This window comes from Taeniopygia guttata, chromosome 2 (assembly GCF_048771995.1).
Source record: "Taeniopygia guttata chromosome 2, bTaeGut7.mat, whole genome shotgun sequence".
NCBI lineage: Eukaryota > Metazoa > Chordata > Aves > Passeriformes > Estrildidae > Taeniopygia > Taeniopygia guttata.
Genome location: NC_133026.1, coordinates 85,448,837 through 85,471,004, shown reverse-complemented (window position 1 = coordinate 85,471,004; position 22,168 = coordinate 85,448,837). Strand labels below are relative to the sequence as shown.

Sequence of the window (22,168 nt, the reverse complement as noted above, 5' to 3'; positions counted from 1 at the left end):
TTAAATAATATCAAGGTTGAGTTCAAGGACCCTAGGGGAAAAAACTATTTGAGTTTGCAAGTACAGTGGAAAACTACTCTATTATTATTCTGTGGTTTTCTGCACGTGAAATTTGTTCTTTCAACAGTTTCATTAAAATATACTAATATTAAATACCCAAACTATGCCTGCGTTTAAATAACTTTACCTGAAAACAACTGTAAGTTTAATGATATGGTTAACAGTCCTTTCCTGACACTGCACAATCTTATAGATGACATTTCAACAGCAAAAACACAAAATCATAACAACCTATGAATAAAGGGTGTGGAAATGGTTGAAGATAGCATGTCAACAAAGACTCCAAATTATGAAATATTACCTATTGCAACATCTTTCTTAAGCAATTAATTGTTAATTCTTTTCGAGCATCCTAAAATGCAAATGCTAGTGGTTTGAACTACTGAAATGATAAAACTGCTGAAAGAACAAATATCACACATCAAACCATGGGACAAACACACCACAAATTCTTCTTGAAAGAATATGTAATAAGTATATATATACACTTATTACTATAATAAGTATAATAATATACTTATTACTATAATGATAAAAGCACTATTGTTTCACTGTACTTACAGACCGCAGATTTTTCTCTATTCTTAAACTTCTGAGTATTATCAGGCATAAAAAGTAATTCAGAAGCAGAGGTTTGACTGCAAAACCAGACACACTTATTTACCTTTGGACAACTTGCCAAATAAAGTTAATGAATAAAGATACTTTCTGGCGGACATGTGAACATAACAGAAATGGTAGTATTTCTCCAGCAATCATCTGTTTGTCTATCCCAAATCTGGAAGAGGCCACTATCCTGAAATCTAGTTCTCATTATCAGTTGAGTCTAGTTGCTTTTTTTGTAAATCCAAAAAAATTCATCATAAAACCAAAAATATAATAGACCAGAAATTTCCAGCTTCCCACATGGTGGGTTTTTGAAGGGAGTGGCAGAATACTCCATGGAGCCATTCAGAAACCTGATTTATGGGGACACAAGTCACTGCATATCAGCTAAGGCATTGCTTAATTACGCAGCCCTCTATTCTAACTCCCTCCTTTGCCAGAAGAGGACAGAGATGGAGCTATTCTCAATTTTGGTTTTAATAAGTGCTAGCAAGTATGCAACTTCTGCATACAGGTGGAAAACTGCAAGGATATATTATATTACTCTTGGCTTCTCTCTTCTATTAAAGTGATAACTATTTTTTAAGAGTTACAAAGCTCAGTGTTCAAAGAGATAACATAATTCCTCTGTCTCAAGCTACCTTCTTCCTCTGGCTTTTATCAACCACTCATCACATCCACCCTTAATTTTACAGCAAATCAAATAAACATACAAACTGAAAATATTTATGGCTGTTCTTGAATCACTCTGGCCTCTTTAGAAAGGTGACAGAGCTGGAAAAAGACTCCTCAGACTCCTGCTTGGATAAGAGAAATGGAATTATTTCCATACAGCACTTCTGGTGATGTGGCAAAGGCTTCCCAATACAGGCTTAACTCTAACCACACTCATGTTCAATTGTGTTCCAAAGGTCTGCATATTAGATGAAGTTAACTTCAGCTTCACTAACCTCCATGTCCAGATCCCAACTGTAGATTGACTAAATCAAATGCCTTTGTTATAAAAAAGATCTGCCTTTTACAGTTTTCCTCAAAGTATAAAGCAAATGTATGTGGGTACCACTACAGCAGAAAAAGGAGGAGGATATTTGGGTGATTCACTTAAGGGTTGAGGTTGGAAGGGATCTCTCTGCAAAGCCACCTACACTTGGTTGTCCAAGACGGTGTCTAGTTTATTAAACGTGGCTAAAAATTAACAGATATAAAACCCATGAATTAAAAAAAAATGTTGGTTCTTAAATATGTATTTTAAACTATTCTTTATTTTTCAAAGCATGGCACTTGCAACTTATTTTCTACCTCTCTCTCACACACCCATACCAACCCCCAAACACACATATATTGAAAGGGACAAAAAATCTCTAATGCTTATTTTCACCAGATCACAGAGATATACCGAATTTCAGTATAAAAAAGCAGTTCCACGATGTTAAGATTCAAATGTCCATACATATGCCCAAAATGTAGTTCTCAGTTTATCTATCATGTGAAGACAAGACCTTTTATGCAATGAGATTCAAGTAGTTCTCTGGACACCAGGTGTAGTCTTGGATTACAGTAAAAATCTGTGATATTGCATATTCAATGAACAACATTTTTTCAAGTACTTAAGACAATATTGAGTGGTTTGCTGAGGAACCTCCAATGACTCATGGGTTTTGTGTCTCAGGTCCTCAGCAGCACAATAGTAACTGCAATGCTCACTTTGGGTCTAGTTTGACAGCAGACAGAAAGGCATAGAAACATGTTTTCTATAGATCAGAACTGGAACATGGCTATGGAAAGTATTCAAGGCTTGGCAGCTCATGTTCAGAACTGACAGGTCCAGCAGGGCTTCAGAACTAACCCATCTGCATGTGTAGTCTCCCTGTAGCCTACTTTTCTGGAAATCTGGATGTGCAGCTAAGACAAGACTGGACTAGGTGGGCTTATCTCCCAAGTGAGGTTAAAAGAGTCTCAGAAGTGCAAGAGAGCATCATCTGAAATCACCTGAGATGTGACCACAAGCCTAGAAACACTAAACAGCAATGTAATAACTGAAGTCAAGCATGTGTTTGTATATTCCTAAGAAGCTGTAGCTATCAAGCTATAGGTAGGTTTGCAGCAGCAGTGACCAGGACAAGGGATAAGATTCCAGAGTTTGTGTTTCTCTTCATCTTACCCTTAGTGCACTGTTCTGGACCTAAAGACTAAGTACATTTGACTAAGCTACTGCACAGAGAGATGTGCCTTTATATGTGGTATTATTTCACACATATTTCAGTTTTTGTTTCATCAGAATGAAACCTGTTTCAGATACGATATTTAAGAATTATTCAGCATCTGCAACTTGAAAAGTTTTTAGCCAAGTAATTGCCAGGGTCATCAAAGAGCTGAGCCCACAGAAGCAGTTATCATAATCAGCAGTGATTTTACTTGCATCATAGATCAATTTTGAGCTGTTGTTTCAGTTCTTTGGGAGCAGTACAGAGGGACAGAGAGGAGACTGTGGGGCAGGGGGTGGGCAGGGGAACCTAACAAAAAACCCCAACCCTTTCTTTTTCCTGAGCTAACCACAAGAGATTCTAAAGTCAAGAAAAACTGCAAACAAAAACAGTAAATACAGTGATGCCCTAATGAGGGGCAGCAGTTAACAAAAGCAGTAAAATAAACTACTCCAGAACATGATCCTTTGTATCCAAGAAATCTCAACTAAAATGCACTGCGGTAGCTGTGTAATGTCTGATGGGAATAGTTCCTATAGATTTAGCCAAAAGTGAATGCAATTGAGATCTGACCTTTTCAATGCAGTGGAGTACAGGTTCTGAGGAGGTGACTTAATTGAGAGTACTAAAATCACACTGAACTCTTACTTTTGGCACAATTTTGCTTGCTTTTAGATAGTTTATCATGGTAGGCTTTCACATGAAGCAACTGTGTGAATGGCATGAAAGACATTACCACAGTAACCATGAAAACACAAGGAAAAAAAAATTAGGTTTTTATGGTGGTGCTTCCATTCCCACCCCCCAAGTTATTACATAAGCACATTTCTTTTTATAAGAGCAAAATGTCTCACAATATTTGAAAGAATTATTTTAAGTTTCCACATAGGGATTTAGTTGTACAGTTCTTGAATATTCTTCTTCTTCTTAATAGCAACAACAACAGTTTTGCCAATGCTATGGAGCAAATTAAGAGTCTTGATAGACCTGCTTTAACCAGGCAAATAAGCTCTCAGAACCTGGAAAGGACTGGATTTTAGTCTTGCTGCCAGAGATCTCTTTGTATTGCCTCTAAGTAGCAGAGCAGATAAAACGAAGCGCATTATGCCAAACTAAAAATCTCTGCAAGCTGAAAGTCCTACTCCTCCTTCCTAATTACTGAGTAATGTTTTTTTGTACACATATACTCAGAGCACAATTCATAGGAGAAAGAGTGCTGCTCTGGCTCAGCATAATCAACTACAACTCATGCTCTGAAAGCACGTCTTTAATTGCAGCCCTGACTTTTTCCTTCGATCTCCTAGACAGCTTCCCCCAAGTGGGTATTGCCAGAGCCTTTTATTTGTGCCTGTTTAGGATGGCAGGATGAAGAATAAAAGGCTATGTAAGCTCTAGAGATGAACAAAATTAATCAAAGTAGAGGTAATAGGCTGTTATAGAATCACAAATAAATACTTCACATTTGCAGCTCAAAAGAAAGCTCCATGTTCTGAGCCACCTAGAAAAACAAACATGTAAAACCACTGCTTTTAGAAACAGAGACATCTAGCAGCTGCAGCTTAACTATTTTATAATACATCTTTCCCTGCCATGGGAGTGGGATGAGGATGTGCTTGCTGGCCTCTTTAGAATCTGTTCTCTGGCAGTATTCCTCAGCAGGCAGCTGAGTAATTCCTCCCCAGCACCTCAGACTGATTGCAGACAAAACCATAAAATTCCATAATGCCATCATTCTGATTAAGCTAGGTGTGTTAGAAATAAATGGAGTTAAAGAGAAAAACTCCAAATTACAAAAAATACCCCAAAACTGAAGATGCATTTCATTAGACACACAGAGAGATTAATTAGCTGTATTAAGCTACAAATACCCAAAACTAAAGGATACCAGCTGCCTGAGGGAAGGACAGCACAAATCAGTTTTTATCAATAAACTGTGCTAGGTATTAGATTGAATAGGTGTTTTAAAGCACGTTTTAAAGCTCAACATTGTATTTTCCTGGGAGCACTCTTTATTCATATCCATCTGTGCCTGCTAGGTGGTGCTGTGGGATGTTTTTTCTAAGGCAGAAAAGGCAAGTTGCTTTTTTTCATTCCCCTCACTGATTTTTATTTTTTTCCTTCTACACAAGAACAGCTGCAGTGTTTTCTGTATCTTGGCTGTACAGGATGTATCCTGTCAGGTCTCTTGTCAAGCACGTGGTGGCCACCACTGAGGATGCTGCTTCTCCAGGGCAGTCAGGGAAACTGAGTGTGTCAGCTTTTATCTGCATGTGTCCATGCAGGAAAGCTGGAACCTCAGATGGATGCAGGAGGTATCAATATCTAGTCTAAAATTTTCAAAATTTTCATTTCCCTTTGGTTCAAAAGATACAGGATATTTAAACAAATTATTTGCATTGACAAAGAAGGATTTAAAAATTCAGATACACAAATCAAAAGCATGGTTTCAAACAAAAGGGAAAGACTAGAACTTCCTGGAGGTCCAGTGAGTGAAATGTTTCTCTTTTTCCCTCTCAGACTGCAACTTACTTCTATGATGAAAAGCAACCTACTGTAAAAACTTTGGAAGACACCCTTTGAAAAGGATGGTAATGAGAAGAATGCCGGTTTAGGCTTCATTTATTTTTTATAACTAACCAACAACTCAAGTGGCAGGATGCTACCACTACTATAACATCCACAGTATCATAAATGGTGCAGACTGGGATTAACTATTCAGACCTGTAGGTAAAGTCTTGTACATCTGTTCCACATAACTTCATGTCGGTTTAGCCAAAGATGACAAATAATCCTAACCCACCCTTCTGAGCAGAAGGGAAATAAAACAAAACAACCTCCAAGATGAGTAACTGTAGTACTACATCATATGATGACATCAGGAAAATCTTGTGCTCAGTTGTCAGATCTTGTCCCATGGCCTAATGCCTTGGGACACCCTCGGAGCCCTTGCTGTTCCTACACAAAAGCCACCCTAGGAAACAGAAATGTGTCTTTAACACAGCCTTCAATTGCTATGTAGTGAATCGACATTTTTAGTCTGATGCTCTGCTATGAATGATCCAGAAGTTGAACTTGGGAATTCACATTGCATCCCTTCATCAGAAGGGGATGACAAGGAAAGAAGAAGGGAAAATTTTGTGGACCAGTGCCAAAAGTAGAAGTATATCACGATTCTAGGGAAGTTTGCCCCAAATCTCTCTATTGCATCCACAGCTATTACAGACATTCATCTGAACAGTGCAGATCTGGAAGCAAACCTACTTTCAGGTCAGGTGGTGTAACATGTCTTTCCCCCTACTGCCATGCACAATCCTTACTGCAAAAGGCCCTACAGTTCCTGTGAGCCTGGAAGAGTGGCCCAAGAAACAGCAAACATGAGAAGAGTGTGTATTTGTGGAACTTAGACTGTAGATGAGAAAGGGAAAAAGAAAAAAATTACCTGAACAGAAAGCACTACAAACTACACAGGGTCAGTGACACAGAGGAGCCAAAATTATTAAGTGGAATTCTATCTTCTCTACTAAATAGAGTAAAACATTTTGCTAAATTTAATATACATAATATACATTATATATTTAATATAGTTTTAATTTATTTAATATCTTCAGGAAAACACAGTGAACAAAAACACAGTCCCCAGGGATTAACAGTTTTGAAGCAACTTCATACATTAATAGCTGCAGTAGTCTCTTGTCCCACTTCACTCTTTCTTTTCTACAAGAAAGTCTGTGTCATATGCAAAGCTTATAGGAAAGCTTGGGCAAGCAGAAGCATTTAAACTGTAAGTTAGAGAAGTGTTAAATTTCCCTCCAAAATCATAACAATAAGATGCTTAGAAAACCACCCTGACTTTTAAAGTGCAGTGGAGAAAAATTACTTCTGAGAGGTTGCTTTAATTTTATTACTGAGGTAAAGAAAGAAGCAGTTACACACTGCTGGAAATGAAAAAGACAAACCATGCATTTCTACAGTTGTGTGTCTTCTAATAAGAAGAGGAAATTCAAAAATAAAAGGGACCAATCTACAAAAATTCCATGCTGGCTGAGGTATTAACAGTACATTTTATATTGAACATCACATTCTTGTTTTTTATTAATGTGGTCTTCAAAAAGAGAAAATAGTGGAGAGATAGAGGGGGGCAAACCAGGAAGCATCTGAACTCTTGTTCAATTGCTGTGATCAAAGAGGGTCAGAATATGGGAAGAGAGTACACAGCATGCCCAGATGAGGCTCATTTCAATGTATCATGGGAACCAGATAGAAAACCTGCTGGTATGTTGGATTCTGAAAAGTCTTTATATGGTATAAACTACTCTTAGAGAACTGTGGGGAGAAAAAAAAAAAAAAAAAAAAAAAAAGGAAGAAAGAAAGAAAACCTATTGAAGAACCTTCCTTTTGATTTTGATCTTATGAAAAGTAATTGATGACCATACACACATCTTACCAGACCTTTTTCTTCCTAAGGACAAGTCCTGTAACTGAGGAGACCAACATAAAATCTATAAGGTAACCACAATGAGTCCTGTGTAATACCCTGGTGAGGGACCTGAGCTGCTTGCAACTCAGAGGTTCCTTGGGGTGCACTACATGCTGAATATAAAGCCATCATGTGTGTTTTGGTAGTTTCCATTTTTGATACAGTGTAATTTTTTCTGTTATCCAAGTATATTCAGCTAGTAGGTTTTGCTTTAAAAAACAACTGTTCTAAATAAAAGAATGACAAACATTTTTGAGTGATGCCAAAAGAACAGATATGGTAACAATTAGTATCAGGTTCAACTTTTACCTACCTATCTGTCTTCACATATAATCTGTCCTTCTACTCCCTTATGTTCTTCCTCCAGGCCTCTAAAATCCAAATACCAATTTTCCAGATGAGGGACCAAGGCAAAAAGAGATTTGAAAACTGGTTCAAGAATGTGCCTGGAAGCTGGATTCAGCCTGGGTCTCCCAGAGTAAAAGCTCTCTCCCTATCTGGGCCATTCTTCCAGGCTAAGCTACAAGCAAAACACTGGTATATTAACTGCTGTGTTGGCTGAACTGTCTCGGATCTGGTTTACATGACGCTGCAAAAAATGTTGGATACCACCTTCTTTCCTGCAGGCAGAATTCCACTACTGCACTATATATATGGGAATGAGGACAGATACTGATTTAAGAAGAAAATTAGGATGAATTTAAGAGGAAAAATAAAGGCAATGAAGTATATAGGTATTCAGTTTCTGTTCACAAAGAGGAACATTCAGGAAAATAACAGAGAGAAGATTAAGCAGAACAATTCTGCAGAAAAAGATGGGTCCTATAGGTCTCATAGCAGCAGCTGCAGAGTACACAGCAGATTCAAGTCATACTTTAGGAGAAGCAAGAGATCCTTGCACAGACAAACATTTGAAGAGACTTTGTGAGGAATTCCTACTCCTTCCATGCAAACTCTTCCTGAATTTCATCAAAATCCTGTAAAAAGGATCCACACCAATTGTGCAGTTCTCAAAAATCTTTAATAATAATTCAATAAACATCAAAATAGAGATGAGAGGAAGAAGTAATTTGGTAATGATTTACTACAAACAGTTTGAGAAATTAAGTGATTAACAAAAACATCCTACACACATCCTATGAATTAATTGAACTCTGCTTGTCCCAGAATAAGTATCATAGTGCCTTGAGATAAATCTGTAAACTGAGCTCAAAGCTCTATTAGAATAAGGATGGAATACCTGCATTCTTCAAATCTGATGGAATAAGTAAAAATTCACCATAATGCCCTTTCTTTAACAGTGATAAAATCCCAGAATGTTAACACCTACTCAGGAATGCAAAAGGTTGGCCACCTCCTTTCTCTATAGGTGTGCAGGAGTCTTCTCAGCACTACCACTGCAACCCTCCACCTCCATATGCTGCTTTCTACTGGCAGAATAACCAAAAAGCTTTGCCTGAAATTCAAGACACTTAATTAAGTCTCAGGAGATCTGGATGCCAAGTTTGTTTCTTACAGTGGTCTCCCTACACAGTTCAGATGTAGAAATATATCCATTCACTATGGGGCATTTTCACAGAACCACAGAATCACAGGATACTCTGAATTGAAAGGGACCCACCAGGATCATGAAGTCCCTCTCTTAAACGAATGGCCCATTCAAGGATGGAACCCACAACTTTGGTGCTATTAGAACTGATGCTGTAACCAACTGAGGCAATCTCAGAGCATTTTCTTATATTTCATAGTAATCTATGTCCTGTACCACACATATCACTGACATGGTCTTGTCAGTGAAGGCAAGAAGGAATGACTGACACAGAAGGCATTTGCCAGCATTACAGGACGTTTTGCGAATACTTATTGTGACTATAGATTAAGAAAACTGCATCACTTGACCTTCATTAAAGGTCTGAGCTAACAAATTTGAGTTTAGTGACTTTTCAGTGACTGTGCACCAGAACAGCAGAACAGTCTTCTCTGCTCGTCCAGTTAAACTTTCTAATAGCCCACATGCCTTCTGCCAAGCACCACAGCCACTGTCATAAAAGATACATCACTCTAACACCTAAGAGCAACAAGACCAGAAAATGGGCAACCCTGGAAACTGAAGCATTATGCACCAGAGTTCACGAAACAGTGTTCCCAGAACACTGAAAAGGTGTTTTTTCTGCACCAGAAAAGGTGCAGACACAGCTGCTTATTTTAATTTTAAAACACTCCTGAAAATGCAGCTTTTTAAACTCTTGAGTTAGGATTACTGATATTTCTACCCTGAAAAATTATAACAAAGTTTTCTCAAAAGGTGTGTCACGATAACCACAATGTGCTTTAAACTGGCCAAATTGATTTCTATATTTAGATATGCATCAAAATCTCACGTGTATACTATACCATAAGCCTGGATTATAACTAGCATCTTTTTATCCTTAGAGCAACTCTCTTATATTTTTTCATTAGGTTTCACCTGACAACTTATTTTCTATTTTATTTGGTCAGGCAATTGATTTTATTGTCAAAGACATTTCCCACTGGTGCCTTCAAGCACGCTGGAAAAAGTAGGTTCCATTTTCTTTAGTCTCAGTCCTCAATACAGACAAACTTTCCAACTGCACCTTCTCCTTTCACTGCAGTGCTGGACATAATTCATGTTAGAAAGTACTAGGAGCTAATAGCAGATATAGATATTAATATATTATTAATTAACTAATTAACCTATTATAGCATTCATATAGATATTCATCGCTAGGGTGTGAAGCACAACACTTTGCTCACCAATGTGAATTGTAACAGGCCTGTGACACTGAACTACTGTAGTGAGAGAGACCAAGGCAATCCTAAAAGCTAGCACTGACTTTAGGGCTGTTTTTCAGTTTTTAACCTCACCTAATTCTAGTATAACTCTTGCTTTTTTTCTCTCTTCTTGCCTTTCCTTCACAACAAGAAGTTTGTACATCTGCATAGATGCATGGTATTTTATGGGAATAGTTGGACATATTTCACTCATCTCTAACCCAACACTTTCTTAAACAGTTTTGAACAGATGAGACAGAGTGAAAAGTTGCATCTATGCATTGGCCACACTGCTGGCAGTTAATCATTACATTTTCTTATTGCCCACTTCAAACGATTTGAAATCAGATCTTGTGAGGGAACTGTGTGTTTTCTAGTATCTCCTTAATCTAGAAGAGTTCATTCTGAACACAGAAAAATGTGTATTCATCCTTTCAAAATACTTGTAAGTGAATGCAACAGATGGAGCTACAGAATAGTTAGTACTGCAGGACTCAGCTACTTTTATGTTTGATGGAAGGACTTTGAAATCTTACCAAAGAAGTATGTTTGGTAAAAAGCAGCAGCACTCACAGCAGTCTGTCTGCTGAGTTGGAGAGACCAAAGTAAGTGTTTAACACAGTCTGTGCTGGCTAGTATATCCTATTCCAAGTTTATTGCAACATCCTGATCCTTAACTTCAAAGCACTAATTAAATACAACACAAAATAACACAGTTCATGCAAAAGTGATGATCCAGTTTCTGTGTGAAAGAGGAAGAAAGCTCTCTGGTGGCCTGGGTGAGCATAGGCTCACGACCTCAAGAAGTAGGAAATAGGAAAATTCCTGTAAAGCCAGGATTTTGTTTCTCCCTGCCATACCATTTCCATAACAACAGTTCAATGGCCAAATGCACAGTAGATTAACTGCAAGAGGCAGCTGCTAAGCTGAGATGAATGTTCAGGATTTCATGAACTGAAAGCAGTACCTGATCACCACAGCCCAGCATCTTGAGTGCAGGACAGCCCATGGGTGAGACTGCAATAATTTTAGGCTTTGAGGGGAGATCTCAGTTTTGCTCTGAACTCTTCCAGGAAGCAAAGGAGCCAGAGAGCCTGTAAGACTGATACCCAGCTAATATTTCTACCTGGTTTAGGTCTGAAAACAGAACAAAACTAGAGGCTTGCCAGAGTTGTGGCAGGAGGTAAGAGAGCAATGATGCAACCTAAGTAGCCTGTGCTTAACTTGTATGGGGCATCTCATATGTCAGAAGCTGCAGGAAGGTTTCTTAACCATCAGGGCAGCAGATTGGGAAGAAAATATGTAAAATTCATCACAGCAGGTCCCCAAGCTGTGTGATTTTTCCTGGATTCTTAATTCTTTTAGCTAGCCAAAGTTCCTAGATCACCTTCCAAACACATTGAGAATAAAGCAATAAATTATTACAGTTGCACTTACAGTTGCTGCAGTTCTACAGCACAATCTCCTGCTCACAAAAATTTGGCATATGAATAGACCATCTATACACACAACTATTTTTCAAAATATATGACCAGAAAATTGAATGAAATCTTAATACTTAGTATTTCCAAGATTCTCAACAAGAAGGCATACCATCCACATTGGCAGTGATTTCATTCTACACGCTTTGGGTTTGGTAGTACTAATACTACTATTTTGATTTTGGCCATATCTGTTAATCCCCCTAGAATTGTAACCTTCTCCATTACTACAAACCACTTTTTGAGACCCACTTTAAAATCCAGTTACACAAGACTGGGTGACAAACTTCTTGAGGAAAAGATGAGGTTATGGTATCCTCAACTTTGCTTATGTCTTCAGTGTAGCGCAGGCATAAATGGCTTGTGAAATGGAAACTAATTTAGTCAAGCTTTTCGACTGAGCATTTACCTTCACATACCTTAAATGATTCATTTGTGTGAAAAATAATTTAGAGTTTTTTGTGAATAAGAATATTATTTCTCTCAAAATTCTCATAAGCTGACTACCAACCACATGCATGCTTTAACCTGCCCCTGGCACGATGCAGAAAAAGCAGCCTCTAATGCACGTGTTTGAAGCCAGGCAGATGGGGCCCTGAGAAACCTGGTCCAGTGGAAGGTGTCCCTGCATGTGGCAGGGGGAGCCTGGAACTAAATGATCTTTATGAACCCTCCCAATGCAAACCACTTCTATGGTTCTATGATTCTATGACTTTCCTTTTGCAATCAACAAATTTACCCACTAAAACTACATTGTTCTAGCTGAATGTGTTTGGTTTTGTTTTTCATTTTGCTTTGAAACATGTTTTTATGCTTCTTTCTGACAGAATTACATTTTTAAACATTCAGAAAGTAATTTCTTCAATACCAAAACAAGCAAAAGGTTCACACAAGGCACAGGGAACAACTTGATAGTTAAAGTTTGTAGTAAACCTTGCAATCTAGGACTCAGACAGAAGCAAAGTAGGAAAAAAATTAAAACAATATGTTAGATAGGAATCTTTAATCAACCTCGTTGTATCAGCCTGGGCCCAGCATTCCACCCTGTCTTCTGAGGTTACCCAGAACTACTTTGAAAATGGATTATTTTCCACTGAAAACAATGCCAAAAAGGGGCTTTAGCTCCCCTGGGGGAAATTAGAACAGCCTGGATCATCAAATGGAAAAAAATAATCATTATCAGGAGCAGTAAAAAACAGGGGGAAAGAAAAGGTGAAACTAAACTCAGATTTTGGTCCACTTTAAGCCTTAGAAGTGGCTTTGAAAACTAAGATGGATTGGCAAAAGCTTGCGGGTTTGTGATGCAAAGAAACATTTGCTTCTCTAGATACAGATATAGAGAAAATACATGGAAGCTCCTATGCTTTTTCCAAGATGTTTGGTCCATGGTCCAGAAACATACTTTTTGTAAACAGTCAATAGCTAGTCCTGGAGGCCTTAAAGCACTGATACACTAAAAGTATTGTACACCTTCTCTTACTAGGTCAGAGGAATTACCAACACATACAAAAGTTGGTATGTGTGTATAGATACATAAAACCTTATACATGCCTACACATGAGAAATAGAGTCTACGGACTTAATACGGCTTAATACATACATGTCTTTAACTTGGTGCCCCTTCTTTTGGCTAAGAGAAATTTTCCAAGAGCTATCACCATTTACCTGCCATTGATCCACCAAAGAGCTCCAGCTGCCAGCTGCCAGCATAAACAAATGCCTCAAAACCATTTAAAACTAGCCTAAATATATTTGCAATACAACACAAAAACATAATTCCAGCTGCAGGAGTAGTAAAGTATAAGTGGCAGAAACACTGAGAAAGTGGTGAAATATCATCTCCCAGGCAGCGTGAAGCTGAAACAAGAGTGCTACAGCACGTGACCAGTTAAGGCATCATCCTTGACAGGTCAGTTGTTTTGGTTTGTTTTTTTTTTTTTTATGATAAAAATTAGGGAGCAATCCTGAAAGCACTGTTAACTAACATTCAATTGACTTCTAGTTTTGTCTTCTAAGATCCAAACTCTCTTGCACAAATGTCCCATGCTAGCACCAAATGCTAAAAGAAAACCTGTTTGACACCAGTATTTCCTATTTACATAATTTGTAGCTTATATAAGATGGTTAGAGCCTTGGCTCTGCTATAGCCCTCTTTTGCATGCCTGCAGCAGCTCACTGCTGACCTCAGTTATGTATTAAAGCTATCTGGAAGCCAACAGCATGTAACCATACACCCATAATTGAGTACATACTTGAATGCTTTGTCAAACAGGGAACCACTGATGAATTGAATTGCTGCCTATATAACTAATGATGAAATAGTAGCAATGTACATTTAAATTGGGATTATGCCACCAGTGTTTTATGCCAGGGATGTATCAGCCACTGATGATTGGAAAGCAGTCTACAGACAGCCTGTGAAAGCCCACTGCCACACACTGGTGTGGTCACTTATGGTTGGACACAACTTGCAGAAACCCAGCAGTGGGCCTAAGAGTCTAGAACGTGCCAGTAATACTCCTATCTCCACAAAATACCACTAAAGAATGGTACTGCTACCATCACATTTCTAATCTAGTGCCTATATAATATTATATAATACTGATCTGCAACAAAAGGCGCTTTCTGTGCCATAGAAAACAAGTCATCTAAGATTAAGTTTCTTCCTGCTTTTCAGTTCTTCACTCTGACACAGCTGGTGCCTCTGAACTGGTACAATGACAACAGTGCCACTGCAGTCATACCATTGGAATTGTAACTGTCTCCCTAATAACTTTATTCAGAGCAAACATAGACAATAGCACTAAAATTATCAACAACTTCTGATAACCTATCAATGTAAGCATTCATCCATGCTCAGAGGGGTAAAACTGCAGCAGAATTAGCAATAGCAAGGAATACAATGGCAAAAATCTGGAGAGGCTTTCAGTAAATTGCTTAGAGTCCTTCTTTCACACTAATGTAAACTTTTATTTGCCATGTCTTTCCCCCATCCCTATACAGAAGCATTGGTGGGTGCAAAAAGTTATCTCAGAGCTGGGTACCAAAATCACAGCTGTTGCAGTGCTAAGCATGCAAGCCCCTGAGGTGCTCTGCTGAATCCCTGTGATGCAACAATCCACTGCTCAAAGTGAGCAAGGGTGACAGAGCCAGCAGCCCCTTGCAAACAGAGCAGAGCAAGCAACAGTGAAGGGGCAAAACCACGACAGATTTTGATAAAACAATAAAAAATATCAGTGGAAGAGATTTAACAACCTCCACTGTTAAGTATATTAAACCCAGTCAGATCTCTTGAGAAGGCAAGAAACCATGTGTCACAGCTGTGGTAGCTGAATAACTATGTTCCTCCTGCATCCTATTAGAGGGATTTGTCCCAAGACTTAATTGGCAGTTTCACTCTTCCATTTTTGCTCAACAATGTATTTTTCATCATCTCTGCCGTGGAAAAGAAACCAGCATAGCAGGGCTGAAAATCAGACTGTAGGTGCATTGCAAATTCCAGGGCTTCATTTTTCACAGAAAGTCAAAACCACCTTTAAGTGAATAAAGCAGCTGTCCCACCACACTGACAGTAAGCCTGCCATACTTTCGGTTAACTTCTGGCACACAGACAGGGACTTAGATCTCCTCCAAGACAGTCGAAGAATAATGAAAAAGCAACTTTGATGCTACCTGAAACCAAACTATTCAAAGCACATTGCCTGCATTCCTCAGCTGCAGGCACCGAGCCAGGACATGGAGATAATCATTCAGGCTGGCAATGGGGGAGGGAGAAAGGAGATTAAAGATCCAAGAGCTGAAGTACTCAGAGAAAGAAAATCTAGAAAGAATTTAATCTGCAAGGTAGCAATACAGTCATGTTTCTCTCCCATTTCACTCCCATTATGTGCTTTAGAGAATTAAAATAGTCACGGACTTGGCAGCATTTTTTGTTCATTTTTTGCTCTTTTATCTGTTCCACAGAAAATGAGGATCTATATGAAGCCAACCGTTTCTCTCTTGTCTCACACTGCTTTTACAATTGCGGCAACATCCCCTGTTTCAGAAGGACAAATGGCTCAGAGTAATGCCTAGACAACAGTGGAACATTTTACAATGGGGGAAAAGTTTCTCCTCATGTTTTCCCAATCATGAAGCCTGCCCTTTAAGCCTAAGATTTGATAACTTACTTTTACTTATCTACCAATATAGGTATGTTGACCCAAGATAAATCAGTTCTTTCAATACTGCAGCATCTGTTCTTTGCCTTGACAACCTGATGCAGCAGTGAAGTTTGCACATTGTAGAAAAAATTCTAGTTAAAAAAGGACCTTTGGGACATTGAGCTCTTCCTCCTTGTGCTCTGAGAGCTATCAGAGGAAAAGGGGAGAGCAGCAGCATCTCTATGTCACTACAGTATCCAACAGCAACTTTGTGTGACTCAGACACTTGAAACATTCCTGGAAATTTCTTAGCAACTAAAACTACGGATTCAACTCCACCAATTAACAGCAACTTTTGAGTTGTAAACAACAGCCTCCATACTCTGTTCTAGCTATTGTGTCATGAATATCTATGTACAGATCTGCATGGTAAGAGCAGCAGCAGCCCCTGGCAGGCCTTAATAAGCTTCCTAAAGCTTATTAAGAGACAACAGGCTGGAGGAGGGTGTATTTGTGTGTTTACCTATCCTATGGCCCCTCACGATGGCACTTCAGTAGAAACTGTGTTCTGCTTGCTTTTCAAATTCCTGCAAAGATGCCCTTAAAGGTAGACTGTGCACTATATAAATCAATATTCCACTGGAGAAGACCTATCCAAGCCCTTCTGGGGCTCTCCAGGCAAAAGAAGGCTTGACATTAAGAAATATTTCTTTGCTGAAAGGGTGGACAAACACTGGAAGAGGCTTACTGGAGAGTGGGCAAAATCCCAAACCTGTCAGCATTTCAGAATTATTTGGACAATGACCTTCATAAAATGAAGCTGTTGGGCATTTGGTCTAGATGATTGCTGTAGGTAACTTCCAATTGAAGTTGTGTATTCTAGTTTAAGAAGGAGGTCCCTCTCAGATGTCTTCTCCCAGTGCTCAGCAGAGCTGAGCAATGTTGAATGGTGAGTAGAATGGTTCCAAAGAATGCCTTGGGAACTGCAAATACAAAACCAAAAAATTTTCTCCACGGTCAAGTGCAATGGCAGCACAGACAGTAATGAGGGCATCTTTGCTTTTAAGAGCAGAGTATGTGCTGACAAAAGAGTATAAAAACAGTAGAAACGAATTAACAGCTCAGTGTGACCTGGTTTCCACACAGAATTTTATGGAATGTTTTAGAGCCTAACACACAGTCTATTTAAACCCTAAAAGCATAAAAAAATTAAAATGCATTTAAAGAACACCAAAACCATATAAAATGAGAATATTTGAGAGTCTTACCTTTGAGCCAATAAGCGTGTACAGCCATTGGATGGTTTCATTATGATTTATCACTCCATTCATGCCATCGACATAAAGCATTATCTGGCCCAAAGCTATTGCAAAGAGAAGAGAGAAAATATAGTAAGAGCCGGTGAACACTTTTTGTAATTCTACGTATTGCTGACAATTTTCTCTGAGCAGGGTTTACCAGAGACGTGGGGAGCTCACCTAATGAAAGATGTATTGGGCAAGATTGTGCTGGATGAAATCCTGGGAAACTGCACTCACTTCACTGACTTAATCTGAAAATATAACTATGAATTTCATCCAGAGACAAGCCCAAACACTTGCTCTTTCCTAGAGGATGCCATATTTTATGCTCCTCAAATCTGCAAACAGTACTCTGCACACTGCTTACTGTCACAATGGCTCCTTCAGCTACAGCACTTTATATATTACGAGCCAAGATTTTCACCATTTGTTTCCGCACCATGCATAATGTTTGGAATTAGTATATTTGGATTGACAGTTTCAGTGAATTCCAGTGATATGAAACTAAAGCTGGGCAATTAACATGAATAAGGACATCAACTATTCACTACTGCACAGTGCTCTCTTGAAAAGAAGTTTTACATTTTACTGAGAAAATACAAAAAACCAAAACATGGTTATTAGTGTCTTTATTAATTTATCCTAAAGTTTTTACAACAGCATTACAAAATATACTAGTAAAATATTTCATAACAGTAATACCATAGTTTGCAATTGTGATAATATGAGACTTTCAAGAGACAACAGCTATTAAATCTTTTCTAACTGATAAGGACAGACATTTTTTTGTAAGGATTATGAAAAGTGAACTAGTACAATTCATCTATCATCTTCAAAAGTTTCTACTGTTAGATCTTCTGCTTTATAGTAGGAGATCAAAGCACAGTGGGATGAGAAAGAAATCACTGATGTAACACTTTTTAGCACAGCCTATTGGCCTAACAACTCAATTATTTAATGCATGGCCTGATGAGCCCCTAGTACACTTCTTTACAAGGGGGCAAAAAAAACCCCAAACAAACACCGACAAGCTGAGGAAAATTATGACACTATTAATCTTCCAAACACGTTCTAAATGTTTGCCAGATCTTGCACAGGTTGTGTGCAGCGCATGGTCATTTACCTTGAGGGCAGATTTTCAAAGACATGAATGCTAGGCAAGCACTTAGGTACCCCCATAGCCAAATAGCTAACAGTCATTTTTACACCATCTCCTCCTTTTCCCTTTGGTCAGTTACAGTTAAAAATTTACAGTAAAAAATTTACAGTTAAAAATCTGAGGTATTATTTTCACATTCTTTATCTAATCTGTCACACGAAGCTAGAAGGAAAGCCACACTCAATGAATGCCACACAATCAGTGAAGACTGAGAAAAAGCAAGCAAGAGAGCTCTGGCACAGAGATAACCTGTCTCTTAGGCAGGCACTGCCACTGGGGTATGCCAGGCACTCTCTGCTCCTCCTCTCCAGGAAGCAATCAGTCAGCACCCTCTGAAGACATGTCTCTTAGGTGAATAAAATCAGGTGGGAGGGACACAGGCCCAAGTGTTATGGTAAAATAAAAGATCTAAGTCAGCCAGTAAAAAGATACGAATTACACTGCCTGAATAAATGGCTGCTTTGAAGCATTTCATTGCAGTTAGAGGAAATGCTACTATACCAGCAGTAATCAGAGAAAGTTCTTAATTCTTGTTTTAACTTCCTTACAATGCTAAAAAGATTTGGAACTGAATCAGGATGAGATCCAGTCATGATAAGGTCAACAAATCCATTTTTTTCCCCCTTGCAAATTCTTTGGTTGGGGGTGAAGGGCTCTAATTTGAATTTGAAACAAATGCGAAACAAATTCATGTCTTGGAGCATGTTTTCTAAATTAATATAGAATTCAAAACCAGCAAAAATTTTGCTTTAAAAAACATGTACACAATACAAAATTACTCCACTGCTTATACGTAAGACTAATTAGACAGGATGGCTAAGTGAGATCTGGCATGCATTTGTTTTCAGCTTCTTAGATGTGACTCTTCATAACAGCAATATGTTAAGGCAAATTAGCAGACCTCCGAAAGAAGCCAAATAAGCATTTTAGTGATTCTTGAAAATACAAGGAAAAAACCAATCCCATTGCTGCTTGAACTAGCGGCCAATAAGTTTCACAGGGCAAGGAATTACAAACGCCATGAAACAACCAAGACGTAAACAGTTATGTGTCCACATCCAAGTCACATCTCCAGTAGTTATCTGCCACACATCAAGCTCTCAGCTGCTGCCAAACCTTGGTGTGGACCTTCATAATGCTATTTCCTGTCTTCAGGGGTCAGAAAAATGAGACAAGATATGGTTGAGGAGAAATCTGTTTTCATTAAGAGGTAGAGTATGATAAGGAAAATCTGTATACTTTGTACAAAGCTGACACCCCATAAATTCTTAGCAAAAGAAGGCCACAGGAAGACCTAAAAGAAGGAGAATGATGGTTTTCATACCCCATCAAGTGTCTGTACTGAGGAAGACAAGGTCATAACCACATCACACAGCCAAAATGGAAGACACCACCAAAAACACCAGTTTAGGAGCAGGCTGGAGATCCTTGGGCCCTCCCTGGTCTTGGGTCTGGCTGAGTAAGACATAGCAGTTTGGCACAAAATGAAGACTGACACAGGACATTTTACATTCTTTGAAGATTTTCTACCCAACTGCTATCTCACCTCCTAGCCCACAACTGTACTCTGCCGAAATGGCTGTGGCTGCAGCTCAAGCTCTGTGCACCCAGCATGTCCACACATCCAGGGCCCTGACAAGGAAATGCAGCCTCATCTGCAAGGCAGTTTGGGAGGCCAATCTAGTCCAAAATAATTTAAATTCACATTTGTATGTGCCTTTAACCAAACTTTTTTATTTTTCTTTACCAAAAAACGAGGAGGCTATTTAATCCATTTAATCCTATCCCTCAGCTAACTGGAATTCTTTCTGGAAGTATATCAACAACCTACTTGTATTAGGAAAGTTTACTATTGTGCAACAAGGGGATGGGAGAGGGGAATTTAAATACGAAGCAGACCTAACTTGGAATTTCTTTCTTCCCACTACCTTTGTCAAACCCTTAATCTCATGTGAAAGTAGTTTGTGACTTTATCCATAGCTATTTTTGGGTGGAAAATTGCTGGATTTCTTAGGAAAGGCTTAGGCTAGAAAAGGACAGCCCAGCCAGAAAGCTCAGAGATTTCTGTGAAAGAAGAGGTTTAAGAAAGCCTCTAAAACTTGCCAATATTGGCACTGATACTCTCCTAGGATATAAAGTTTACAGGACCAAAGAGGAAAAACTCTAGCACAAAACATCATCATAATGAACATCACTTTTAGTTAAAGTCTCTTTATCCCACCCAGACTGGAAAAAGTTTCAAAGTTGTTCCTTGCCACACATGCACCTGCTTCTCTAGTCTGCTTTGCTTCCAATTTGAAGCAGTCTTGAACCACAAGACTGACTTAGACAAAACTAAATCACTGAATGAGCAGAAAACCTATTTTCTTACAATCTCCTGTGAGTCAAACCCCTACTCATCATGTCAAGAATTCTGACAGGGATGCATCTTGTGATTGTGTTTGTTTCCATCAGAACAAGCAAATGTACAGTGTGAAGCAGGCCAAAGACAGACCTTGTCACTGCAGGTTTCAGCTCCCAAGAAAGCTTCTGGCCTGAGTTCATCAGGCAGTTCATACCCAGCAGCTGTGGTGCATGTCAGATGCTGCAAGATGCATGTATGTGCATGTACAACTAAGGCAGGTGTGCACAACAGACAGAATGGTGATGAAACTAATGGGGAAGAACAACCAGATGCTAAAATTCATATTTTCATTGCTAGCTAAAACCTTATCATCAGTGAGAAATCAAGGGTCTGTGTGATTGCATTGATTCCATTTGAAAACTAACTGCTAGTTTGGGTATGCTATCCTGGGCACCAAAAGGGCTTACTTCATCAAAGCAAACATCCCGATGAAGAAAAACTCCATCTATGTCTAGTGAGGGATGCCAGGAAGGAGATCATACAATCATACTACTACAAAGCTACTACTATACTACTACTAAGTAGTAACTCTGAAGAAGACAATCATACTTCAAACTTCTTTCTTGGTGTTTCGTCATTAGAAAAAGGCAAGATCCCAGCTACCAAGTGGGACGATCTGGAACACAAAATCTCCAACTCAGCTCAGACCTCATACGCTGGATGTCAGAAGCTGCTACTTTTGCTTGTAGAACATTCCCACCATGAACACACACCCTCAAATCAGAGATTATTGTCTCTATAAAATCCAAGGAAATTTAATTTCCCTGATGAGAAGTCATTATTAAATAAAACTCCTGTACAATCCAGCTATTTGAAAATTAGCAAAATCACAGCAGAGCTCCTTCTTCTAAGAGGTGACATTAGGTAAAACAGAGGACCTGGACGCTCCACGGCTTCTGAAAACAATCTTACAAAGCAACACTGTGGCAAACCTCATGACTCACACTCAGTCCACAGGGCTAGAGCCACCTAAAATTTGTACATTTGGGGGTTGGTTTTGGTTTTTTTCCTCTGTTACTATTTGTATGGGTTGGTTTTCGCTTCAGTGAAAAATCTGCTATTTACAGAGCTATTCCTATTTCTTTACTATTGTTGACACTATATGTAATATCATCTAGAAACTAAAAACAATCTTGTTCCTGGCCATAAATGCACGAATATTGTGGTTTTTATTAAAGTTTTTTAAATCCCAACTCTTTTCTTAACTTTGCATTTTTACTCTCTGTTCATTTGTTCTTTCTTTTATAACACATATAATGGCTGAAACAGGCTAAGGAATTAATTTTCAGAGTTTCCATATTAACCACAGACTGAATTTCTATTAAACAAGAACTGAACCATCTCAGAAAAATCACACTGCAGAACAAATACTATGAACCAAAGCTGCAAAAACAGTTCTAAACAGATGTCAATGCATTGAGTTGCTATTAAACTTCAGAAGCTCTTATGCTAGTTAACACTACTTTAAACTCGAACTTTTAGTCTTATGCACATTGGGAACTTCTGCAAGCTAGTTTCAGACTTCAAGTAATATTCAAAGT

At 38.6% G+C, this 22,168-nt stretch overlaps 1 protein-coding gene across 13 annotated transcripts in view; it reads right to left on the bottom strand.

Annotated features, from left to right (window-relative positions):
- The window catches only part of FHOD3 (formin homology 2 domain containing 3), a 374,599-nt gene that overhangs the window by 138,964 nt on the left and 213,467 nt on the right, over positions 1 to 22,168 (bottom strand). For all 13 annotated transcript variants that reach the window (XM_032746914.3, XM_072924374.1, XM_072924376.1 and 10 more), the window contains exon 6: positions 17,032 to 17,126. In XM_032746914.3, the coding sequence (XP_032602805.2) occupies positions 17,032 to 17,126 (95 nt within the window). The remainder of the gene's footprint in view (positions 1 to 17,031; positions 17,127 to 22,168) is intronic.